Here is a 23,653-nt window from a genome sequence, read left to right on the forward strand (position 1 = left end):
CATCAGCTGGTATCTGTTTGTTTGACCATCAGCTAGTAACTGTTTTTTCACTATCAGCTGGTATCTGTTTGTTTGACCAACAGCTGGTATTTTTTTGTTTGACCATCAGCTGGTATCTTTTGGTTTGACCATCAGCTGGTATAATTTTGTTTGACCAACAGCAGGTATATTTTTAGTTTAACCATCAGCTGTTAACCTATTTGTTTGATCATCAGCTGGAATCTGTTTGTTTGACCATTAGCTTGTACCTTTTTGTTTGGCCAGTTGCTAATAAATATTGTTTAAAACAACTTACAAGCTTTGTAATCTTGTTACTTAAGTTTAGGCAAATACATAAGGTATGTGCCCATGGGACATAGATGATGCCCCTGCTTGCATATCATACAAAGTTATTTAGGGACATAACTGAAGAACAGCAAAAGTAATCCTACCAAAATTTGTACTCTGAGTATTGTGGTAATAAGTATTGTGCATACGTTTCTTAACATTTGGTTGAGGCAAATTGAAGTTAGAGAACGGAAACCAACTTTGGGATGCACAGATGTATGGACAGACAGATGGAGGCACAGACAGATGCTCCTAGTATGGCCTAGATGGTGCATAAAAAAAAAAACTTGTTTACTGTGAATATGACATTTTACTTAAATATTGTAAAAAAATAACATAAAAATATCTCCACTCATAATTAAAAGCAAACATATATTTTCTATAATAAACTGATGGTATCACATGTTTATACTGAAAATGAATACAGAAATGTTGGAGAAATAAGTATTCAAATTCCATTCTATTTATATCTTTCTGTCTGCCATCTGGAACTATTACCAACAAAAAGTGTATATTCTTTTGTTTTAATAGTTTTCAATAAATACAAGATTCTTTTATATATTTACATATCATCCTTTTTATATATTTACATATCATTCTTTTCATCCAATTACATTCATCTTATTTAACCTAACCCATTTTCATAAGAATATATTCTTTTATATTTTAACACATACACTTTTGCAACAGATTACATTTTCGAACAATAAGTTGACAATAAAACAATTGCAAATGTCTGATTAAATATCAAAAAGCTTACTGTAAATTCCGAAATTATTGCATGCATTCATTTTTGCAATTTCGTCATTTTAGACTAAAATGTGAGTTTAATTTTTGCGATATTGAGAAAAATCCTGTTCAATTTATATAAAAAAAAAAAAAAAATGTGAGTTCAAATTATTGCAATTATAATATAACCCTGTGGCATTTTTCGCAATAAACATCACAATAATTTCTGAATTGACAGTAACCTAAACTGTATTATAAAATATCACATTTGGTAATCTTTATCCTTACAAATATATTCTGTTGACTTTGATTTTAATCTACAAGCCAAAAGTCAAAACTCTTCATAAAAAATGTTCACGCTTTTACTTGTAATCAATCATGTAAATACAATCAACTTGTTTAGAATCAAATGCTTCGAATGATTTTTGGTTTTCAATTATCAAGATCAACAAAATAATAATCACAGAGTAAAATAGGGCACTCGGTAAATTCCACTCGATAGTCGTAATATAAGTCTATTTCGTCAGGTTCGTCCATTGTGTCTCCCCATAATTCCCTCAGCTCTGTATCCTCTTCGATCCTAGATTCAGCGACTCGCCTGTCGTCACGGAATATGGACAGTTTAGTAGAAGCAATACCTGTGTCTTTTATAATCATCTGGATAAGACTGTATATTGTTGTGAAACCATTAGCTGTCACGTTTATATGTGAAGGATGTTTTGATGTATTCTTGAAGGTTATGCAAATTAGATTAATTGAAACATCCCTGAAAAAAAAAAAAATATTATATCATATTATGAATATCATCAATTAAATGCATTTAAGTTTGAATAAATATTTGCATGAGATGAAAATTTGTATTTCAGGGATTGATAAGAACGGTACTATCAACTTATTTTTGTCTCTTTTCTTATTTTATTTTTTAGCAGATCATAGTTATAAGATAATAATCAGTTTAACAAGTCTCTAATGGGCTTTTTTACTAAAAAAATATAACAGTTTATAGATAAAAGTTAATAACTAGATCTTATAAAAAGCAAAATGAATAAACTTGCTTGCATTTAATGTTTCTACTCAGAACAAATATGACCTTTAGTGTATGATATCTATAAACCTGTATCATCCAGTCAAAATTATTATACTGTCTAGAATTGGTATTTGTCAATATTCATGATATTATAATTCAACAACACATTTGTTTTCCAGACAAACTGAGCACTAAGTGTATAACGCTCTAATCAGTCAAAGGGAGATAATTCTGTAACATTTTTGAGAGCAAACATACTTGATCACTAAAAGGGAGACAGATCAGTGATATCTCTTGGCTTTTTTTTATGAGAAGTGTTCATTTTGAATCAGTTACCCTTCCTTTAAAATTTCCCAAACTGATAAGACATGAAATAAATGATTTCTGTATAAATAGTTTTAACTATACCGTACGCAACAAACTGATTTTCATTTTATTTCAGTTTGTCCTTAGCCTGACCTTAGGTAATTATTTTGTGTAGAATATAAAAGGTTAAATGTCTTATAACAATTATCAACAATTAGTTTATCCCTACATGCACATAAACCAAAAGCATGATAATCAGTATTGTATTGCAGTTCTATGTATTAAGTTGGTATTAAGACATTTCATAGAGAGAAAAGTTGACATCTTACTGCAAGGTAAGGAATATAGAATCCAACACTGCAACAAGTGTATTACAATATTTCTCCACTCAAGACATTAGAATTGTAATATTTAAAGCGCAAGGCTAGCAAAGCCTTTTAAATAATTAGTGATGGGAAATATTTTTCTCACAGTGGTCAAGAAATGTGAGAATAAAACAAAAATTACAGAAAGCCCTTATCACCATTATCAAAACAGATATAAGAAAGTTACACCGATTTGCTTGTTCTAATTTAATCAGTTACGCTTGTAGTACAGACTTTTTCCCCACCCATTGACATGTTTGATCTTAATACAGCAATGTGTTGCGGTCTTCCATTTATTTTATGTAATGAAAAAAAACTTGCCTATCAGATGTTATTTTGAATTTTAATTACTAATTACCTGCAGAATGGAATACCAGGAGGTTGTACGACGGCCATTTTACAGGATCTACAATGATCTAAATCTCTCTTTGTTACATCTAAAACTTTTTCCATTTCTTCTTCTTCTTGTTCCATTTCATCTACCTCACTACAAAAGAAGAAAGAAACACCCTGAGTGCATATGCTGTGTTGCAATCTATATAGGTTTGTAGAAGAAACAGTAGCCCTTTTCACAAAAATTCTTAAATGTAAACTTTATCGTAAGTCTAAAATATTCCTTAACAATTTAACTGAATACTTTTAGCGTACTTAGGGGGCTCAATGGTATAAATGATTTTTTTTTTATCTAATATAGGATTTCGCTATATTTTTCTACAAATGAACTTTATCCTTATCCTTAATAGAAAAATGAAATGAAAAAATGGGGTCACCGTTCATTTACGCTCACAATCTGCCTTCGAAGGAAGCCTATATTTTTGTTAATGTCCTTTTTCTGTTGAACTAATAGGAGAAATAGCGGTAATATCAAAATAAATAAAGAACTTTAATTACAGAAATTGCTTAAATTTTACAATTATTTAGTTTATGTACAGCTTATTCGAAAAACAACAATAAAAAATATAGGTCATCGATGAGTTTATAAAGATATTTCAATTTTAATACAAAAAATGGCATTTTTGCACCAAAGGGAGATAATTTAGAGCTTTTTCAATGATATCAACATTTTAAAGTCACCTGGGGTCAACACAAATTGAATTTTTGGAATGATTTTTGTAACATATGATAAAGTTACAACTACTAAAGGTAGATAATAAAATTTGTAATGTAAAATAAAAGTTTATTTTTTTCTGAAAATCTTATACCCGTGGGCCTGCTTAAGATTAATTTTACACTTAGATTTTGTGAAAAGGGTTACAGATTTTTGAGTCAGGATTTTATTTTTCATTCAATTTTGGTGTTAATTGTAAGGCCTGCTAACAAGCTTAGTTTAAATGAAGGAAAATAGGTAAAGAGACATTGACCTCTAACCTACTGTCCTAAACAAATATACAAAGATTTTGTTCTTTATTCTCAAATTAGTTGAAATTTGACACATTCTCCATTTCCATTCTTAATTTTAATTTTACCAGACGTTTTAAAAATTCAAATTTAGGGTTAAATAAGACAAATTTTAATTACACCCAAAAAAAATTATATAAAGATGGCATATTGGGTATTATGTGTTCATACAAACTAGATTCATCAAAAGATAACAGATTAGCTTCTGAAACAGTTTTATCGCATTAAAGTTTTTCTAAGTTCTGACTAAAAATTCATTTTAAAAGGGTATTTCCTAAATTTCAATATCATTTGCATGTTATCTTTTCTACATATTTAAGATGAATAAAATTAAGTGATAAAAGATAAAATATCAGTTGCCTGCACAGACAAAGATTTGTACAAGGAAACCCAGTTCATCATTCACCACACTTGCTTACATAACTAGTTTATCATGCACATAAAGGTGGTACATAACACTACAGGGAGATAACTCTTAAAAAATTAACACTTTCTTTAGTTAAGGGAGTTTGCTGCTCAGTTTCAAAGTACCCTAATTAACTTTTCAAAACACTAGTTTACTGTAAACCAACTAATTTTCACGGATACTTTATTTTGCGTTTAACCCTTTCTTGACCACTTCGCGACTATTTAATTTCGCGACTTTCTGATTCACTGCTGAAGTTTATTAAGGACAGATCAAAGATTGAATTATTCGCGACAATTCGCTTTATTTTCTACACACGAAAGTCGCGAAAATAAATCGCTCGCGAAAACAAGTTGGTTTACAGTATATAGATAGGGGATTAATAAAGGAATCCAAAGAGCAAAAAGAATATAGAGGTCGCCGTGCTTGTTTTCATGATATTAGCCAATGGAATTTTGGTGGGAAAATATTCTCTCTTGACTTTTCATAGATTTATCATTAACATATTTTGTAATCATATTTTTGTCAAAGGGTCAAAGTTATACAATTTAGTCAAGCAGTTTGGTACCCCCTTTAATTTGAATCAAATTTTTACATTTTTACCAGTGACTGCTAGAAAAATGGTGTGTTTGAAAAACAACCTTTAAATTTTGCCAGCTTTTTTCATTTTTGCTTTTCAACATTTAGCCCTATGAAAAGATGGTAATTTATATCACATGAAGTCACATTAAAAACATCTGACTCAAGCTATTTGAGAATTTGAATGTCCCTAAAATAATATAACTATACACAAAAGGGTTTCATCAAGATATAACATGTACAAGTTTATCTATATTATAAGATTGGAAACCAAAGAAATAAAATTTGGACAGTTCAATTTGACCAATTTTCAGTTCCAGTGTATTTGAATGGTGCTATTAATTCCCTTGATGTTTATCCCATTTTACTTTTAATTCAAACCTACATTGCATAGTTAAGTCCTTTGTGTAGTTCTGTGTAGTCAATTTCCTCACTATTTTCATTGTCTAATAACTTTGCTAACAGATGACATTGTACTTCACTACATGGAATCTCCAAGTCAAACATTCCTGAAATAGATGTTAAACAGAATAATAGACATGTCAAACCCCTAAAACATCTTTGTTCTAATTAGTTCTTATGTTAAGGTACACTAAACGTTGGCTCTTTGAACCATGATCATGAGGGAAAATTGATAAAAATTAGAAAGCGTTCATATCTTTTTATTTCTGAAATGTAGAACATGTACAATCATTTTAGTCTAATTACATCTTAATGACTATAAAAGTAAAAATGTCAGCCATGTAGTTGAGAAGAAAAAGAAAGAAAACAAAGAAGGCCAATGGCCAAAACATCTTAAAAATAGGTTTAATACTACAATAATGTAAAGTATGTTCCCTATTGGAATTTTTAAAACAATGAAATATTACTGATTGAATTCTTTCAAATTGTGTGTATATTTTGCAAAGAAAGACCATGAAATTGATGTAAAATGTTTTTAAATCTATCTTCAAACAAGAATATGTCCATAGTACACGGATGCCCCAATTGCACTATCATTTTCTATGTTTAGTGGACCATGACATTGGGGTAAAACTCTAATTTGACATCAATATTAGAAAGATCATAGCATAGGGAACATGTATACTAAGTTTCAAGTTGATTGTACTTCAACTTCATCCAAAACTACCTTGGCCAAAAACTTTAACCTGAAACTTGCACTTTCATTTTCTATCCTCAGTGGACCATGAAAATGGATGCCCCAATCGCACTACCATTTTCTATGTTTAGTGGACCATGACATTGGGGTAAAACTCTAATTTGACATCAAAATTAGAAAGATCATATCATAGGAAACATGTGTACTAAGTTTAAGTTGATTGGACGTCAACTTCATCAGAAACTACCTTGACCAAAAACTTTAACCTGAAGTGGGACGAACTGACGGACGAACAGACAAACGAACGCACAGACCAAAAAACATAATGACCCTCTACTATCGTAGGTGGGACATAACAATAAAATCAATTTAAAAATAAATATTTTTTGTAAATTAACTTAGAAATCACACATGTGTTACTGATCAGTAGTTGACATGTTGTACATATATATTTACAAATCATAGTTAAACTATTGTACTTGTAACAATATGCTGCAATTGAATTTAAAGTAATTAATGTCAACTACAATTCATTAAACTTTCAAGTTTGTGTATTTTAAAACAATATCAAAGATCATTAAATAATCTTTCTTACCTGACTTAAATTCATCATAAGTAAGCATACACTCTCCCTCATAATCATATGTTTTGAAAAGTTGCTGGATCCTTACTGCATTAGATTTTAACCATTTGTCCATTTCGTATATAAATAAACGAAATGATGGTTTCTCCTTCTTTAACTTTTCTGTCTCTTTTTCTAGTTTTTCCTAAAATTATAAATATAAGTTTGTATTTAAATAGGTTAAGAACTTCCTTTCTGTACTAAGATCAAGTAAACTTACATCTCTGTTCTAAAATTTGACAAGTCTGAGCATCTATCCTTTTTTTAAGTATGATAAATATTATTCTGATTGTCATCTTTTCATTCAATGTTTGAGTTAAGGGTCATTCTGTTATTGCTGCATGGTAAAGGTATTTATTATGTAATTTACTTTTAAAATGACATGATGTCTAGATAGGCAATTGAAAATGTTTGAGCACATGTAACACTAGTTTAACCAATGACATTAAAATGTATGTTCCAGTACAAACTTCTATGCAAGTCAGATAAATGTCGATAATCGATGTGGACCTTTCTTAATTCCTGTTATTCCTGTTATGTAGCATGGACAAATATGATTATTGGTTCTCATGTACCTTAGCTCATTTTATTCCCATCTTACTATACCATACATTTGTTGTTATTTCAAATAGTAGTCTTAACAAGCTTAGAAAAGATTATCCATTAAAACACAAAACTTGACAATAAAATGACAACAAATGACATGATTCCTGACAATAATTAGTCAAATGAACTTATGCTTGTGGCATTATTTTTTTAACCTCCCCCTCTACATTCTGCAGTATTCTTGGTCATTCTTTAATATTTCCAAGTAAATATAACTTACCAACTTCTTATCAGCCAATGACACTTTCTTCTTCTTCTTTTTACCCTTTTTCTTTTTCTTTCCTCCATCTTTTTCTTTAAGATCTACAGTACCATCAGGATTTGTTACAGAAATCAACGTACCTGGATCAATTTCCCCAGGGTCATCTTTATCTATTGACTTTCCTGATGTCAACTTCCTATAATTAACATAAGTTTTATTACATACATGTACAGCTCTAAATAATTAATGTGATGGTGAGAAATAAATAAGATAAGATGTTGAATGTTCTGAGTAAGGTGGCAATCCAACAACAAAATAAGCAGTGCAACATCCATTTAGTTGCATGCATACTTGGTGGAAAATCCTGTTATTGGCAAACACAAAACCAATTCCTTCTCTTCAATGTTAAAATTCTCTTATTTGAAAAGGACAAAGAACAAATCCTAAGAATTGCATAAAAATATCAGAAAATATATGTGTCAGGGCCAAACTAGCTGTTTTAAATCTTTTTCTCTTTACAATATTACACTTGAAAAGATTTTCTGATGTCCCAAGAAAAGAACCTCTCCGTGATTGTCATTTGCCACTTACATGTACACAACGGGTCAGGTGGATTTTGCTTTTTCCATCTGCCCACTGTAGGCAACCCATCAGTACCTCAAATGACCGAATAACACTTGTAAAGACCGAATAACACTTAAAATTTTAATATTAGCACATATTGGTGACTTTTAAACATTGATTATTAAATTATAGCATATAATATTATCAATGTATTTTGTAACTTATAAATGATTTACAGAAAGCAGATAAGTTCATGAAAAACTTTTAAAATTTAGTGTGTACATCCAATATGGTGACCACGAAAATCTAAATGGCCACCATGTTTGATGTTCACACTAAATTCGAAATGATCTTTATGAAATTGTCTGCTTTCTGTGTAAATCATTTTTAACTTATAAAATACATCGATAATACATTATTATTTAATAAATAGTTAATGTTTAAAGGTCACCAATATGTGCTAACATTAAAATTTCAAGTGTTATTAGGTCATTATAAGTGTAATTCGGATAATAACAGTGTTATTCGGTCATTCGTGTTACCCGGCAGCCCACTCAAGCTATAATCTCTTTTTTTGTAAAAATATTGATTACAAATACTTATCTGATGTTTTCAATGGATTACACTTGCAAGTCTTTTGATTTAACAATATTTAGAATATTATTTCCACAGGAATAAATATTACAGTATATGATCCTAACGGAATAAATGGTATAGAATATTTGTTCCAACAGGAATAGATAGTATGACAATGTTTATAACAAAGTTTCCATTGGAACTTCTGTTAGGCGGAACAAATATATACGTTGACAGACAGTGTGGACAAGCTAGAAATTTTGCCCACCCAGTGCCCACTCCCACTGTGGGCTGGTGGACAAAGCAAAATCCACCTGAGCTGATATCAAATTTCATAGAATACATATTGTTGTGTTAACCAACAAATATATATTTGTGCAGCAGGTCTATTCAATGACACATATATACATTTGTACAACTTACTTGTGATAGAGGCTTAGTAACGAGTCACATGCACTTGTTTGCTTTCTATTGTGTATTTCAGTTTATATAATCATTGTATTATGATGTTTTTGTATCTTGCCCGAAGAGGGCCCATGATTGGTATTATAAAATAATGTCTAATGTCTAATATACATGATACATGATGTATATGAAGATTCTTCATGCAATTTATTAGAAACGTATTTACACTTTTGGTATTTAGCTGTATTTTGCCTCCGAATGACCTTATATCACCGAATTATAGTTATGCCGTACCATTGTAAACTCGTACCAACGTCAACTCGTACCACTTTACAAAAACTTGTACCATTGCAAACTCGTACCACTGCTAACTCGTACCAACTTATTTAAATGCATTTAAATGGTGTTTTATGATGTATGTTATTTCACAGTCGCTTGAATTTTAGTGATATATGTATGAAAAAAAAATTAAAAAAATACTGTAACCTATATTATACATATAACAGTATTTTTTTTAATTTTTTTTCATACATATATCACTAAAATTCAAGCGACTGTGGTAATTTACTTTCACTCAATACCTCTCAAGTCTGTAAAATGTATATAATTTGAAAGTACAATGACCAATTTGTAGCTAATGTTCCCTGTCTATAAAAATTTGGATAGAAAAAAGTAATTCAACATTAGTTTTATTAAGTTTACCAAAAACATTCTTAATATTTTATATATTTTTGATGGTACGAGTTTGCAGTGGTACGACTTTCCTGTGTTACGAGTTAACTTTTTTGGTACGAGTTAACATGGTACAAGTTTCCGTTGGTACGAGTTAACTTGCTTCCATATCACCTCCAAATAACCTTTTGACGTCAAGCAACAATCACTTTTTAGTTGTGACGTCAAATATTTTGAATTATGAATTCAAAGTTTACGGGAACCTGTGTGATGTTATGTAATGGCGGACTAATTTGCATACAAGTGTAAATACGTCTACATTTGTATATATGGATAGCCAACCTTCATAGGTGAAGTTCATACACAGGGGTTTGTTACAATTGCCAGGTTTATTATCTATATGAACACCTACAAAATCACGAGTTCGTATAGATAGTAAACCCGGTAATTGTAACAAACCCCTATGCCTCATATGGGTAGAAACAAGTAGCATTCTTACTTGTGCAGTTGTGTTTTAACCCCCACAAAAATTTTAAATTATAAAATTATCATAACACATAACAGAACTTTACTTTTTCTTTCCTCCTTTCTTTTTCTTTAATACCATTTTGTTATGTATGGGACAAATAAACGAATCTCCGAAGAAACCTGGAAAATTCTATTGTTTACAGTTTCCAAGCACTTCCAAAGGTCAAGGTAGAATTTAGATTCTAAAGTCCAAAACAAAATCGGAATTTAAAAATCCGGACTATTTTTTCAAAACGTTCTTATTCGTTTCTTTTCCCTGTCGCTACACAAACCCAAACTTTTTGACATGCGGAAAGGTTAAGGATATAAAACAGCTTCGGTATAGTATTAAGAAAATCAATCAATTAACTTTGTTTAACAAATAACACAAATGCACCCGATAAATCCTCCTTTGCAAGATAAATGAACAAGGATTTGTATAGTTAGACTATACAAATCCTTGATGATAATGATCTGGTATACAGTAACATTGAAAACATGGTCATCATAACTAGTCCAAATAATTATGACATCTTGAAAGGCTATTATATTTCGCCTTTCATGGCAGGAAGGTGTCAAAGCAAAATTTAAAATAGCCTTCCAAGACGTCATAATTATTTGAACTAAAAGAAGACTCGCTTAAAATCAAAATCCCAAAAAGATTTTATATTTCTAAAACACTAAGTGCGTGAACTATATATCTACTACTATAATCTAGTGGTAGTGGATGCCAGGCTAAAACTTTCTAAATAGCACAGGTTAGTCTGTACTCGTTTTTGATGAATAAATAAAATTGAGAATGGAAATGGGGAATTGTCAAAGAGACAACAATTTTACCCGACCATAGAACAAACAATCGCAGAAGATCACCAATAGGTCATCAATGCAGCGAGAAATTCCCGCACTTGAAAGGGTCGTTCAGCTGACCTCTTAATACCAGTTCTTGAATCTCTGAATTCTGTGTTATACCATGGTAACGTTAAGGAATTGGGTAACTGTTTCCGAGTTCATTTAAAACTGAACCATTAAAGAATTCTGTAACTTCAGTGTTTACAAATGTATTTGGTTTTGGCATATATGTGAATAAAAAATGGCATGCTGGGAACAATATCAGACAGAACTACAGACACATTTCTGTAATTAATTCTGCCTGGTAAAATTAAAATCTATCTATTGGATGATGAAAACTGAGTCGCATGTTCCAAAATCCTTATCATTTTCTTATTTATTCATAAATGCCATTACCAAAAATATTCTTGAAATTTGTCAATGGTTCAGTTCAGGAGTTTTGGTAACCATGGTAACTGTTTAATACTGAATTCAAAGATTTCCAGAACTTTTTTGTCCATTTGTTATATGAACATATTCAATTAGAACATAAAAATAATTTGATTTATGATATTATTTTACATGTTTATTTGTAAAAAGTCAAATAATGTATACTGAGGAGAATTTTAAACTGGATTTTCTCACTAAAACTTGTATACTTTCTTTTTTTCTATTTGGTATCCACTATATAATGTATACCAAGTGCATCTTTAACCCACATTGCCAATTTTTTGCAGCACTGTCATTTAGTGGTTGAGCAGCTACATGTATATATACTTATCAAACTGAATTGTCAATGCATCAAATACCCACTAAACATGTAAACAACAAAAATAGAAAAAATGAGCAATGATCAATTTAAAGAGTTACATTGTCCTCAATCAAACTTAAGATTGTTCTTAAATTTTACAAGAATTTGTTAAATCAATCTTTATGATGTTAATAAAGGACAAAATATGAAAAAAAATTATTTATTTATTTATTTTTCAGACATGTACATGTATACTACATTGAGAACCAAAGCATAGATGTTGATGACTTTTCCTTAGTATGGCATTATCACTGTTAAGATGTATGAGGCAGACAGGATTTGGTAGATTAAGAAATACCTGCTGTGCTGTAACCTGGGTAATTGTGTTGTTAATTCAGGGTAGCAAGAAAATGAACCAACTTATAAGACCCTAAAAAATCAAATCTTTAACAATTGTGACCAAATGTATCTTATAAAATTACCATTGACCCAAAGCACTTATCAACTTGGCATTTGCAGCCAGCAGTTACTGGAAATTCTATTATATGTATTTATTTACTTCCTGTAATCAATGTGAAACCTGAATGAGTAATGTTCAAATATATAGTTACACAATGTAGTTCAGAAAAATATCTCTCTTGGTCATTTGGTTGTAAATTTTCACAGTGAATTCTGGTGATTGATGGTGATTCACTTCCAAATATATTTTTTTTTCTTTTACATTATCTTGGCTTCTTTGAACTTATTTGCCATCCATAATGTTTTATCTTTGTATTTGCACACAAACTACATAGAGCATATCGACTGGATCACATTTGATTCTCTGATTTATCACATTTGTGTCTAACACTCTTTTTAAAATTAAAATTTTACCCTTTTAGCTATCAGTGTTACTATTTTCTTTTACCCGATAAGGGATGTTCCTAAAGATAGGAGGCTTATACATCAGAAAAAAAGAAGAAAAGTAATATCATCACAAATTACTAAGGACAAGGTTCACTTATGGCACAAAATGGCCTAAAATATCAACTTTATCATAAATGTCACAAATTGATTCGTAAATGTGTCTATTTCAAAAGCCTTAGTGCTAAATAAATTGGTTCTTTTCATAAAAGTAAATATTATTTTCCAATGTAGGTCCATTTTGGACATTTTTGTTAAAATATGGTGATAATGTGCAATTTTCTGACCTAAAAGCTTTAGGAAAACCTTGGCCACCACCTACATGTATGATCCAGAATGTTTTGTACTTAAAAGATTCCAATTTTTGATATAGAATTCATCAATAAATTAAAACTTTTTTTTCATCATGGATGGATGTCAAAAACAGTTAAAATTATGGAAATAAATTACCAAAATTGACCGAAAATACAAATATTGCTTACATTTTTGTATTACAGGGGTCATCATAAGCTTCATAAATTTAAAAGAAAGGTGGCAAAATTATTTTTTTGGTCTTAAAAGTATTATCACAACTATTTCTATGCAAAATTTGTAATTTTTTGGCAGATTTCAAAAACATCAAAAATTTAGGGCCAATTTTAACCTTTCGCGACCCCTTATCCTTTAATGTGACTTACATGCCAAATAAGGTTTTTTTTTACTAAATCTATGTATGTATTATATCTACAAATGAATCTATGTTTCACAAATATCCATGTCTTTAGCAGGTTCAGTGTTGAAATGTTAACTATTGTAAAATGCTATGTTAGATTATTGGAGATACATCTAGTTACCATAATATGTGATAGACTTGCAGGAGGATTTTGGAAATGAATGTTCTGTACTGGAATGACCTGAAGAAAATAAAATAACCTTGTTCAAAAACAGACCAAAAATTAATATTTTGCTCAACAAAATGTCAAAAAATAAATGTATACAAAAGCTTCAAAATAAAACGGACTACTTTCAAAAGGTGCAAATGAATATTCCATGAAGGAAAAAATCTTCCTGCAGTCCATCAAGATTTGAGTGTGTGAACTTATAATAACTGTGACTGCATATTATCAATACAGTCGTAGTGTAATACACTACGCTAAAAATGAAGTTCTGAAGGTCATATTATAATTTAAAGAAAGAGGAGATAATTATAATCATGATATCTGATGAATTGCATCCTTATTATCACAGTACTTTTCTTTCATTTCAGAATCTTTCTGATTTGGCTATTCCCAGTGAAAGATCTCAGTTAACCCAAAAGAGATGTGCTCGCATGTTTCCAAAAAACCCTTTCAACAGAGTTGACAATGACAAACTGCCAGAGGATTTTACATTGATATATTGCAACACAAATGGAGAAGGACTGAAACAATATTTTCTTATGATATTTCCAAGTTTGTTGATAATAGCAGGAGGTGTATACACATATGGTGGATTGATCAAAACAGTTACTGATCAGCCTGCATTCTTCTTTGGAGTCACATCCTGTATCGGCTTATGTCTTGGTTGTTTATTAGTTATTAATCGATGTACGATGCTGAGAATATATAAAAATTTGAAAACTGATTTATATGTAGGTGTTAGACCGAAGTGGTTTTTCTTACAGGAGAAATTTACTTTCCGTCTAGATAACATCGTTAGGAATGATTGGAAATACAGAAATAAAATACATCACAACTATCTTAAAGGGAACCTTAAAATAAAGGAGAGACCATTTGTACTTTCAATAATGGATTTTTCATCATCCCAGTTCTACAATGAAATATATGGACATAAGAAATTTCTAAGCAAAGAAAATAAAAACTTTCCAAATGAAGATAAATAAATTGTATAGTGCATTGTATTAATGCATGAATTGTATAGTGCATTGTATTAATGCATGAATTAAATAGATTTTGTGTTTTTAAAAACAATTTACCTTTTTGAAATTTATTCACCACTTGTAATGATACTCTGGGCAGTTTGAAGCTTTGAAATTATTATAGGCACTTGTCTCTTGTAGACAATTGTATGGTAGCCTGCAAGGTATGTGCCTTCTCATGGTCTTGTCTGCAACAATTTGAATGCAAAATGTGACATATAAATGTTTATCTAGCAATTATGTCTAGCATAACTGGTTGTGGAAGGGTTTACATTTCAAAGGGTAGGAGGTCTGGATAATTCATTTCTCTTATACAGCAGTCTTGTGGTATGATGTTTGTCTGTGGCATATGTCTATGGCAAAGACCTCATTTTCATGACACAAAAAATGAAAAAGTTATTTCAATCAAAATTATTAAACATTTGTTAAAGCAATCGTAAAATGTGTGCTCTCTATTTTTATGCCCCACCTACGATAGTAGAGGGGCATTATGTTTTCTGGTCTGTGCGTCCATTCGTCCTCTCGTCCATCCGTCTGTCCCGCTTCAGGTTGAAGTTTTTGGTCAAGGTAGTTTTTGATGAAGTTGAAGTACAACCAACTTCAAACTTAGTACACATGTTCCCTATGATATGATCTTTCTAATTTTAATGCCAAATTAGAGTTTTTACCCTAATGTCACGGTCCACTGAACATAGAAATAATTTTGCGAGTGGGGCATTCGTGTACTGGGGACACATTCTTGTTATGGACTGTTTTATTGATGTATCCTGCAACATTTCTCTTTTCCATCATACTATGTAATGTGGAAGGTTTGGTTTGTGTACGCATAATTTGTCATTTTCATGCCTATAATATTCTCCTATGTACTTCTAAATTCATGGAGAAAAGATTTTTTTGTTTACATGTGGAAGAGAAGCCTCGACAAACTACTGGTAGGTTAAAAATAGTGTGTGTTTTGACAACTACAATAGATCTAGAAAACTGTGAAATGCTCACTATGACTTAAGTATGTAAAAGATGGTTTCCACATTAGCAACTGATTTGGATGTTGCTTACTTTCCAAGATGAGTGAGAGATTCAGGCACCCTGAATTCTCTGGTATTGGAATGAGAAGTATACTGTACATTCAAATATATAACTCAAACGGATAAAGACAACACATTTGATTAACTACTGACAAAAAAGTTAATTTGTTGTACATAAATAAGGCCGTTAGTTTTTTGTTTGAATTGTTTTACATTGTCATTTCGGGGCCTGTTATAGCTAACTATGCTGTATGGCTCATTGTTGAAGGCAGTATGGTGACCTTTAGTTGTTTAATTTCTGTGTCATTTTGGTCTCTTGTGGAGAGTTGTCTCATTGGCAATCATATCAGATCTTCTTTTTTTTTATATTATATTACCAATAAAAGCTAGTGCCATCACTAGGCCTCTGCCTTTGGTGTCTGCTCTTTTACATCTGTGCAATTTCGTGTTACAATTTACTGTTAATAATTAGATCTCAAAATATGGAGACTACTAAACTAAATGTTCTTAACAAAGAAGTTGAAATCACATTTTTAATGAGAGGCATATCATACCAGAGGAACATTCAAACCCCTCAGTTGAAAATAAGCGACAATGTGATGGCTAAAAAAAGAAAAAGACAAATAGTACACAAAACACAATATAGACAACTAAGACTGAGCAAACACAATCCCCACCAAAAACTGGGGACGATCTGAGGTGCTCTAGAAGGATAAGCAGATCCTGCTCCACATGTGAAAGTCTCCACCTTTTTCATTTACAACTCATTACTAACAAATGTCACCAGTTAGATACCAAAATATGAGAAGGGTGAAAAACTACCATTTCAGAGCACACGTATAGTTCTTTTTTTGTAATGTTGACTTTTTGAAGGAGTTTTACTTTGCATATTTGTATATTTTCATCCATAACAGTATTGGATCTTTTTTCAAAATTAAATTGATACAATACACTAAGGTATATTTGTGAAAGTTTCCTGCAAAAAATAGGTCAAGGTCATCACAGAATATAGTAAGGAGTCAACTAATGTTTTCAATCATTTGACCTTTTGTACATCTTGTTCTGCAAATCTTCTTTGCTATTTACTGTTTCTCTCAATTAAAATATAGCTAACACAAAAACTTTATTCAAGAGAAGCAACTCTTTTATTTAAAGCGGTGACTATTTTTTATGTCATTTGGACACATTAAAATAGGTGTTGTTTTGCAAATCATTTGGGAAATCATCATTCAAAGTCAATAATTTCTGTAATAATTTGACTGACTGTTTGGCAATGTTGACTGAGATCTTGTTCTGTTATGTTTGCCATATAGTTTTCCTAGACTAGAGTATTTGCAAATAAAATTGAGAATGGAAAAGGGGAATGTGTCAAAGAGAACAATCTGACCAAAGAGAAGACAACAGCTGAAGGGCACAATGGATCTTCAAAGCAGCGAAAAAAAATCCAGCACCCAGAAAATAGAGTGTATGCATGTGGAAATAAATGAAAAGCTGTAAAGATATAAATAGTTTAATACTTTCATGAGTTGTTTATAAAATAATACTTGTATACAAATAAGAATTTAATACATTAAAAATAAATTTTGATAATAAGGTGAATACATAAATAATGATGAGTTCATCACAAAAAAAAGATAGAAATCAAAGTGCTGGATAGCACCTCTGGAAAGTTTGCAACTTTAGCTGTGTATTATTCCAAAAATGTTATAGACGTGTATTATTTCAAATATGTATTTCATCACAGCTTTGATGTTTTAAACTAAACCATTGTCTCATCAGTAATTATCAAAAATCACTTTTTTTATGTTTATCATAAAAAGTTTTGATATTTTCTCATGATTGCAACCTTAAACTGTCATGACTGTAGATCTAAAATAATGAAATATACATGCAGAAAGCGCTGTTAATTTCTTTAAGTACCAATGCCATGTCAACTTCAAGGGCCTGTGAATTAGTATGTTTCTAATGGTTTAGGTCCTTCATATTTGTTTTTAGTAAATTAACACGCAATTTTGTTTGTTTGAATTGTTCCACATGTTTCATATCGGGGCCTGTTAAAGCTTTCTACATGTATATGGTACAAACATTTCTCATTATTGACGACCTTTATTGTGGCCTATAGTTATTAATACATTTTCATTCTTTGAACTCTTTTGGATAGCATTGGTTCTTTGCAACAAATACTGCATCCTTACTTATAAATAAGGCAGTTACAGGTAACTTAAATCAATAAAACTGTAAAGAAAGTGAATTTATATTAAAGGCTTTTATCAAAAATAGGGAACATGTCCATGCGACTCAAATGATGCCCTCGCTAGCATTAACGTTATAAACTCATGAACTGTAAATGTGACACTACCAAAATTTTTACTTGATCTGAATTATGGGTTAATAAACATTGTGTATTCATTCTAATTATACAGTATTGTGCAATAGAATTGTAAGATCTTGACATTTGTTTTGTGTCAGAAACCAATATGTTATGTCAACAATTTGATTGCAATCCAAATTCAGAGCTGTATCAAGCTTGAATGTTGTGTCCATACTGGTCCCAACTGTTCTGGGTTCGACTTCTGTGGTCGTATAAAGCTGTGCCCTGCAGAGCATCTGGTTTCATTGTAACAAAGCACAACCCTATCTAGAGCAGTATAAATCCACAAATTCAAACTTGATCAGTGTTTGTGGTAATGAGAATTGTGTATAAGTTTCATAACATTTGGTTAAGACAAACTATACTTAGAGAACTTAAATTTCCAGCAACTTTTCTAGAATGGTACAAGTTACGCAACAAAAATTCAAACTTGACTTGTGAATTGTAGTTATAAGCATTGCGTATCAGTTTCATACAATTTGGTTCAGGCAACCTATTAAAAGTAAGAGAACAGAAACGAATTTTTGGATATATACAGAGGTACTTATAAGTAAGGGAAGAATGTAAATACTTACAGAAGAACAAAGATAAAACTCAATACGGTGGGAGCATAACAACAGCAGTATGACCACATGAATAAAAGGTTTATATACGCTACATTCTTATTTTTTTGGTTGTAAGCCATTCGTTTGATATATTATGGTAATCATTGCCTCTGTGTTTGGATAACAAAGCAATTGAATTTCTATTTAAATAGGGCATGCTTTGCACATGTTTGTATGTAATCTATATAAATTTTGAGGTGAAATGCAGCCTTTAAGCCAAAGGGTACACATCATCATAATTTCATGAACCTTAATCATTTCTACAGCACTTTTCTTCATACCCTGAGCTATGTTACTCAAGAAGTAGATGCTGACCTGGTTGCTTTTTATATGGATGCTATATGATACGAATTTGCGATAATACACCAGAGATGGTATAAGTATAATGATGTAAATTATTGGAAGGAGACTGAAGAAGAATTGACGTTGGTCAATGTTCTTCTGCTGTCAGTTTGATCCACTTGTGTATGCTGGACGAGTGAAGGCCCTTATATCCACATTGGAATGTATTTAATTTAATAAATTACGAAATTAAAAGTTTTCAAAGTTTTTTTGGCATCAAAACCTTTCGATCGATGTTTAGACTGGCAAAAAACAATGCATTTTAAAATTATTCTTTTTATGAAAGCCGGTACCGTATTTACCTGTACTCGTCAATTACTGAGACATTGGACATAACACATAAAATTATCGAGTATTTTATATTCTATCACCTGTGTTTTGTTTAACCAACCATTATCACTTGTCAAATTATCCGACGGCTTGCCCCTCATTCCCGATTCTTTCGATACTCTCGGGCTTTTACCACGTTTACGTACGTACATAGTAAACAGGTAAAGTAGAGCGGAAAATGTTCATTCATGAAATTTTCATGAAGGAAACTGATGCAATCTGGCGTAGATTTCTTGTGATTTTCTCTTCAGCGTATGGCAGATCCGCGAAGTAGTGTTTGAGATACTCATTTTCAAAATGAAGTTAAATTCATCTGAATCGTCGGTGAACATTCAATTCTTTTTTATTAAATATTCAGTCAAATTAGAAGTTAATCAAAATTTTAAAAGAACCTTCCAAGAATCAGAATTCAATCACTATTACCAGTACTAAATTATCTCGGATCAGAATAAATGGCAATAATCTGTCACCATAAGTTTGAGGCCGATGGCTATGGAAAGTAGCAATAGCAAGCTATAGCAAACTTTCCAAAAACAAATAAAAAGAAAAGATGAAACATATATCTTTATAATTAGACTTATTTGATAATTTCAAATGCTGAATGATTTGTATAAATTTGTGAACAAATGAAATAAAAAATTCTGAGGTAATTCATCTTTTCTTTATTTGTAAATTTTAGGTTCAAAATAAATCTAATGAACCTCTTCTTTTATATAAAATAGAAAAACATCCTTGATTTTACTAATGAAGGTGCAGAGTTATAATGCCAACTGCCATATAAAAATCTCAGATTTGGTTATTTTAAGCACTACTAACCATACATTTACATGTGCATCCTAAGAAATATGAAGTTTCAAAAGTACAATATTCAAACTATCATATTTCTAGCCTATAATTCAAAATCCCTAATATGTTAGTTGTTGTCCAATGCCTGAAAGTTAGAACCTTTCTTATTTGACAATTTTCTGTTAAAAAACCCCAGTAAAGCCCTCTTTAGCTCAAACAGGGGCGGATGCAGGAATTTTCGAAAGGGGGGGGGGGTGCTAACCCAGGACAAAGGGGGGGTGCAAAACATATGTCCCGATACAAATGCGTTGATCGGCAAAAATAAAGGGGGGGTGCGCACCCCTGGAACCCCCCCTCTGGATCCGCCACTGTCAAATATGTTACCATGTCCTTATTGAAGATTAATAAGCTATTAAATAATGATACTTTATTACATTTGCTAAAAACTATACAAATCCTTGGTTACTTTAAGATTATTGATACATTAAATCTTGATTATCCCCCTTGAGCTTGCTAAACTAGGGATGGAACAATCACATCAAATTCAAATATTGCATCGTATGTATATTTCCGTAGAAAAATGTGCACCAATTAATGTTTTCAAATACAATTCAAAAATTTATTATTAAATGGTTTTTCTCATAAATCTGACAATTATATAAATTCTTTTATTTTTGCATATATTGAATGATTTTCAGTAAATTTCAGAAGAAAAAAAATACAATAAATAAGACAGTACAATAAAATACAAGTCGAAATACACTTTGTAGTAAATTGATTCATCCAAACATAAAATGTAGGGAAAAGTATTAATTTTAAAGAACATTCACTTAAAATTTTAAAAGGTTGTTGTCAATTAATATTGATTTACCATGATACATATGAATCTTTTCCCAAACCTGCAGTAGTTTAAGCATATCATGTACATGTAGGTCAAAACTACAAACAAGTTGTAGAATATTTTTTGTACAAAATATAAGACTGGAATAGTGATTGATTGATTGATTGGTGTTTAAAAAATACTGGAGCAGTAAGGTACAAAGGTATCATACTGCACCATTTGATAAAAACTGCAGGTATTAGAAAAATCAGAACTTAAAATTATACCAACAATCAGAACCGTAACTAGGGTTCGAATTCAGGGGAGGCAGGGGTTTTGGGCCGCTGATTGAGGCCCCCAAAAGAGAGGGTTTGGGGGGGGGGGGGGGGGGGGGGGCCAGCCCCCTGCCATTTTTTTTCTATCAGTAAAATGGCTAAAATGACCCGTTTTCCTTCGATTTCCTTACTTTAAGAAACATCAGTATTGCTTGAACCTGGAAGCAGTTTTTATGCAAAAACAAGCTGAGATTGCTGTTCTGGTTGAGCCAAGGCTCCGCCTTGAAGGCTGTACTTAGAACGATGATTATTAACATTAAATACATTGTAAGCGCGGATTTTTTTCTCAATATGGCTCAAAATGACCCGTTTTCCTTCGATTTCCTTACTTTAAGAAACATCAGTATTGCTGGATCCTGGAAGCATTTTTATGCAAATAATTATTATCTGTATTTAAAGATATGTTTGTTAGAAATCAAACTGGTAAGTTAAAAAAAACATATAAAGCAAGATCATAGAACGCAAGATATTTTCTTTTATCGAGGACCTTGAATTTCAATATTGTTGAAAGCTGAACAGACATGTATATAACTACAACCAGGGACTTTCAATACTAGTATTACAAATGTATTATAATATTTTACTTACTAGTATAGAAAGTCCCTGCTACAACGAATAAGAGTGTTTAACTACTTAGGCATTGACCATAATGTTATCGTACGATCGGGAGACACCGTTAAAAAAATGACCCAACAGCTGATTCATCCGGTAACAAATTTCCGATGTCATAAAAGATTCACAATACAAAGGGAACTTCCTCTGCTGAATTGAGCCCCTAAATAAATGTGAATAGTTAAGTTTTATTCAAAATTGTCAAAAGCAAAGTTTCATATGTGTTCTCGTACGAATACTGAATAATAAACTGGAAATCCGCTTGCATTATTGCTACATTCAAACTATGAACAAAGTGTAGTAGTCAGTCGAGAACCAGCTTAACTGAATAACAGACGGACCGCCACACGAAAAAAAACATTTAAAAAAATACTGAAATGGTTCACTTTCGATCAAAAATCCGGAAAATGACAGATATATGGCGTATCATGATAAAACTGTTAAAACTGTAAACCTGTGTTGTTTATTATATAAATTCAAGTTCTTCGTGTACATATTGTCAATATTTCATTTTATTCATAAAAAAACAATTTTGGTGTAGAAAATTTAGGGGAGGCAACTTACTCATAGGTAGTTATGGCCGTGACAATGGCAACCAAAATGATGTAAAATGTTAGATATATAGATACTGTGTTGATATGTATAATACATCTATATACTGGTAGATAAAATATAACTGTTTTATGTTGTTTTAATAAAAAAAATACATGTAAAAGAAATTATCACATTTTGTAACTATATATATAAAATTCTAGGAACAAGTGTTTTGATTATAACACAGTACTATCAAGACAAGTAATGAAATGTCATGTACATTGAGTATAATACATGAACATCCACTTATGAAATTCCTGGTAAATTGTATATGTAGCATGTGTACATGTACTATATCCATATATGAAATTCCATGTAAGTATGTACCTTGAATATAATATTGTACTGTCCTATAGTACAACACAAACACATTCTGGATATTTCAACATTCCTTATGTTCTTTAAGGTGGTACCCAACACTTTAACTAAAATTAATTTGGCTTGTTTAATTTTCATAAAATTGTGTTAAAAGTAACACTTAAACAAAAATATAAAAATTTCAAAATCTTTGAACCAACCATTTTGTCAGAAAAATTACACTGGTTATATAGCAGTTTGACAAACATCTATTTTTATCATTGAGAAGCTTAATATCTGTTTACAACACAACGTAATTAAAAAGTTTAGCTGATATATTACAGAGTTATCTCCCTGTAGTGTTGGGTTCCACCTTAAGCAATTTTTTAACCTTTACAAAATATTTTCAGTTCTTTGATCTGCAAAAATGTTCAAACAACAAAATCATTCAAATAAAATTAGTTCGTTTTAAAATAACAAAAGCAAATATCAATACAAAATGTATTGGTATCCATGACCAGTTTTAACAAATAATAACTCAAAACTCATCAAACAAATCAATAAAATTAACAAAACATGATATTGGTAACAAACAAGCCATGATCAGTAGTGTATTTGGTCATTTGTGTCCTTGGGTTGCTTTAGTCCTTGATGTTTGAAACTAACTCAAATTGTAATTATACACAAGCATGTATCTATAAAAAATGTGCACAACAGAAAAAGTTTGTTCATCATAATTTACACACTATGTAGAAGGGTTAGTCCAA

At 31.0% G+C, this 23,653-nt stretch overlaps 2 protein-coding genes across 2 annotated transcripts; one reads left to right on the plus strand and one right to left on the minus strand.

Moving 5' to 3' along the window:
- Nucleotides 1-674: 674 nt before the first annotated feature.
- Nucleotides 675-10,584, minus strand: LOC134721848 (uncharacterized). Its single transcript, XM_063585096.1, has 6 exons — nt 10,456-10,584; nt 7,685-7,862; nt 6,832-7,003; nt 5,523-5,646; nt 3,113-3,241; nt 675-1,822 (listed from the first exon to the last, which is right to left on the minus strand). Exons 1-6 carry the CDS (start codon nt 10,488-10,490, stop codon nt 1,489-1,491), a joined length of 972 nt encoding a protein of 323 aa, XP_063441166.1. The 5' UTR covers nt 10,491-10,584; the 3' UTR covers nt 675-1,488.
- Nucleotides 10,585-10,598: 14 nt separating this feature from the next.
- Nucleotides 10,599-14,740, plus strand: LOC134721849 (uncharacterized). Its single transcript, XM_063585098.1, has 3 exons — nt 10,599-10,730; nt 12,209-12,346; nt 14,119-14,740. The coding sequence occupies exons 2-3, from the start codon at nt 12,269-12,271 to the stop codon at nt 14,731-14,733; spliced, it is 693 nt and encodes a 230-aa protein (XP_063441168.1). The 5' UTR covers nt 10,599-10,730; nt 12,209-12,268; the 3' UTR covers nt 14,734-14,740.
- Nucleotides 14,741-23,653: the final 8,913 nt, after the last annotated feature.

The sequence above is a fragment of the Mytilus trossulus genome, chromosome 6 (assembly GCF_036588685.1).
Source record: "Mytilus trossulus isolate FHL-02 chromosome 6, PNRI_Mtr1.1.1.hap1, whole genome shotgun sequence".
NCBI classification, from domain to species: Eukaryota; Metazoa; Mollusca; class Bivalvia; order Mytilida; family Mytilidae; genus Mytilus; species Mytilus trossulus.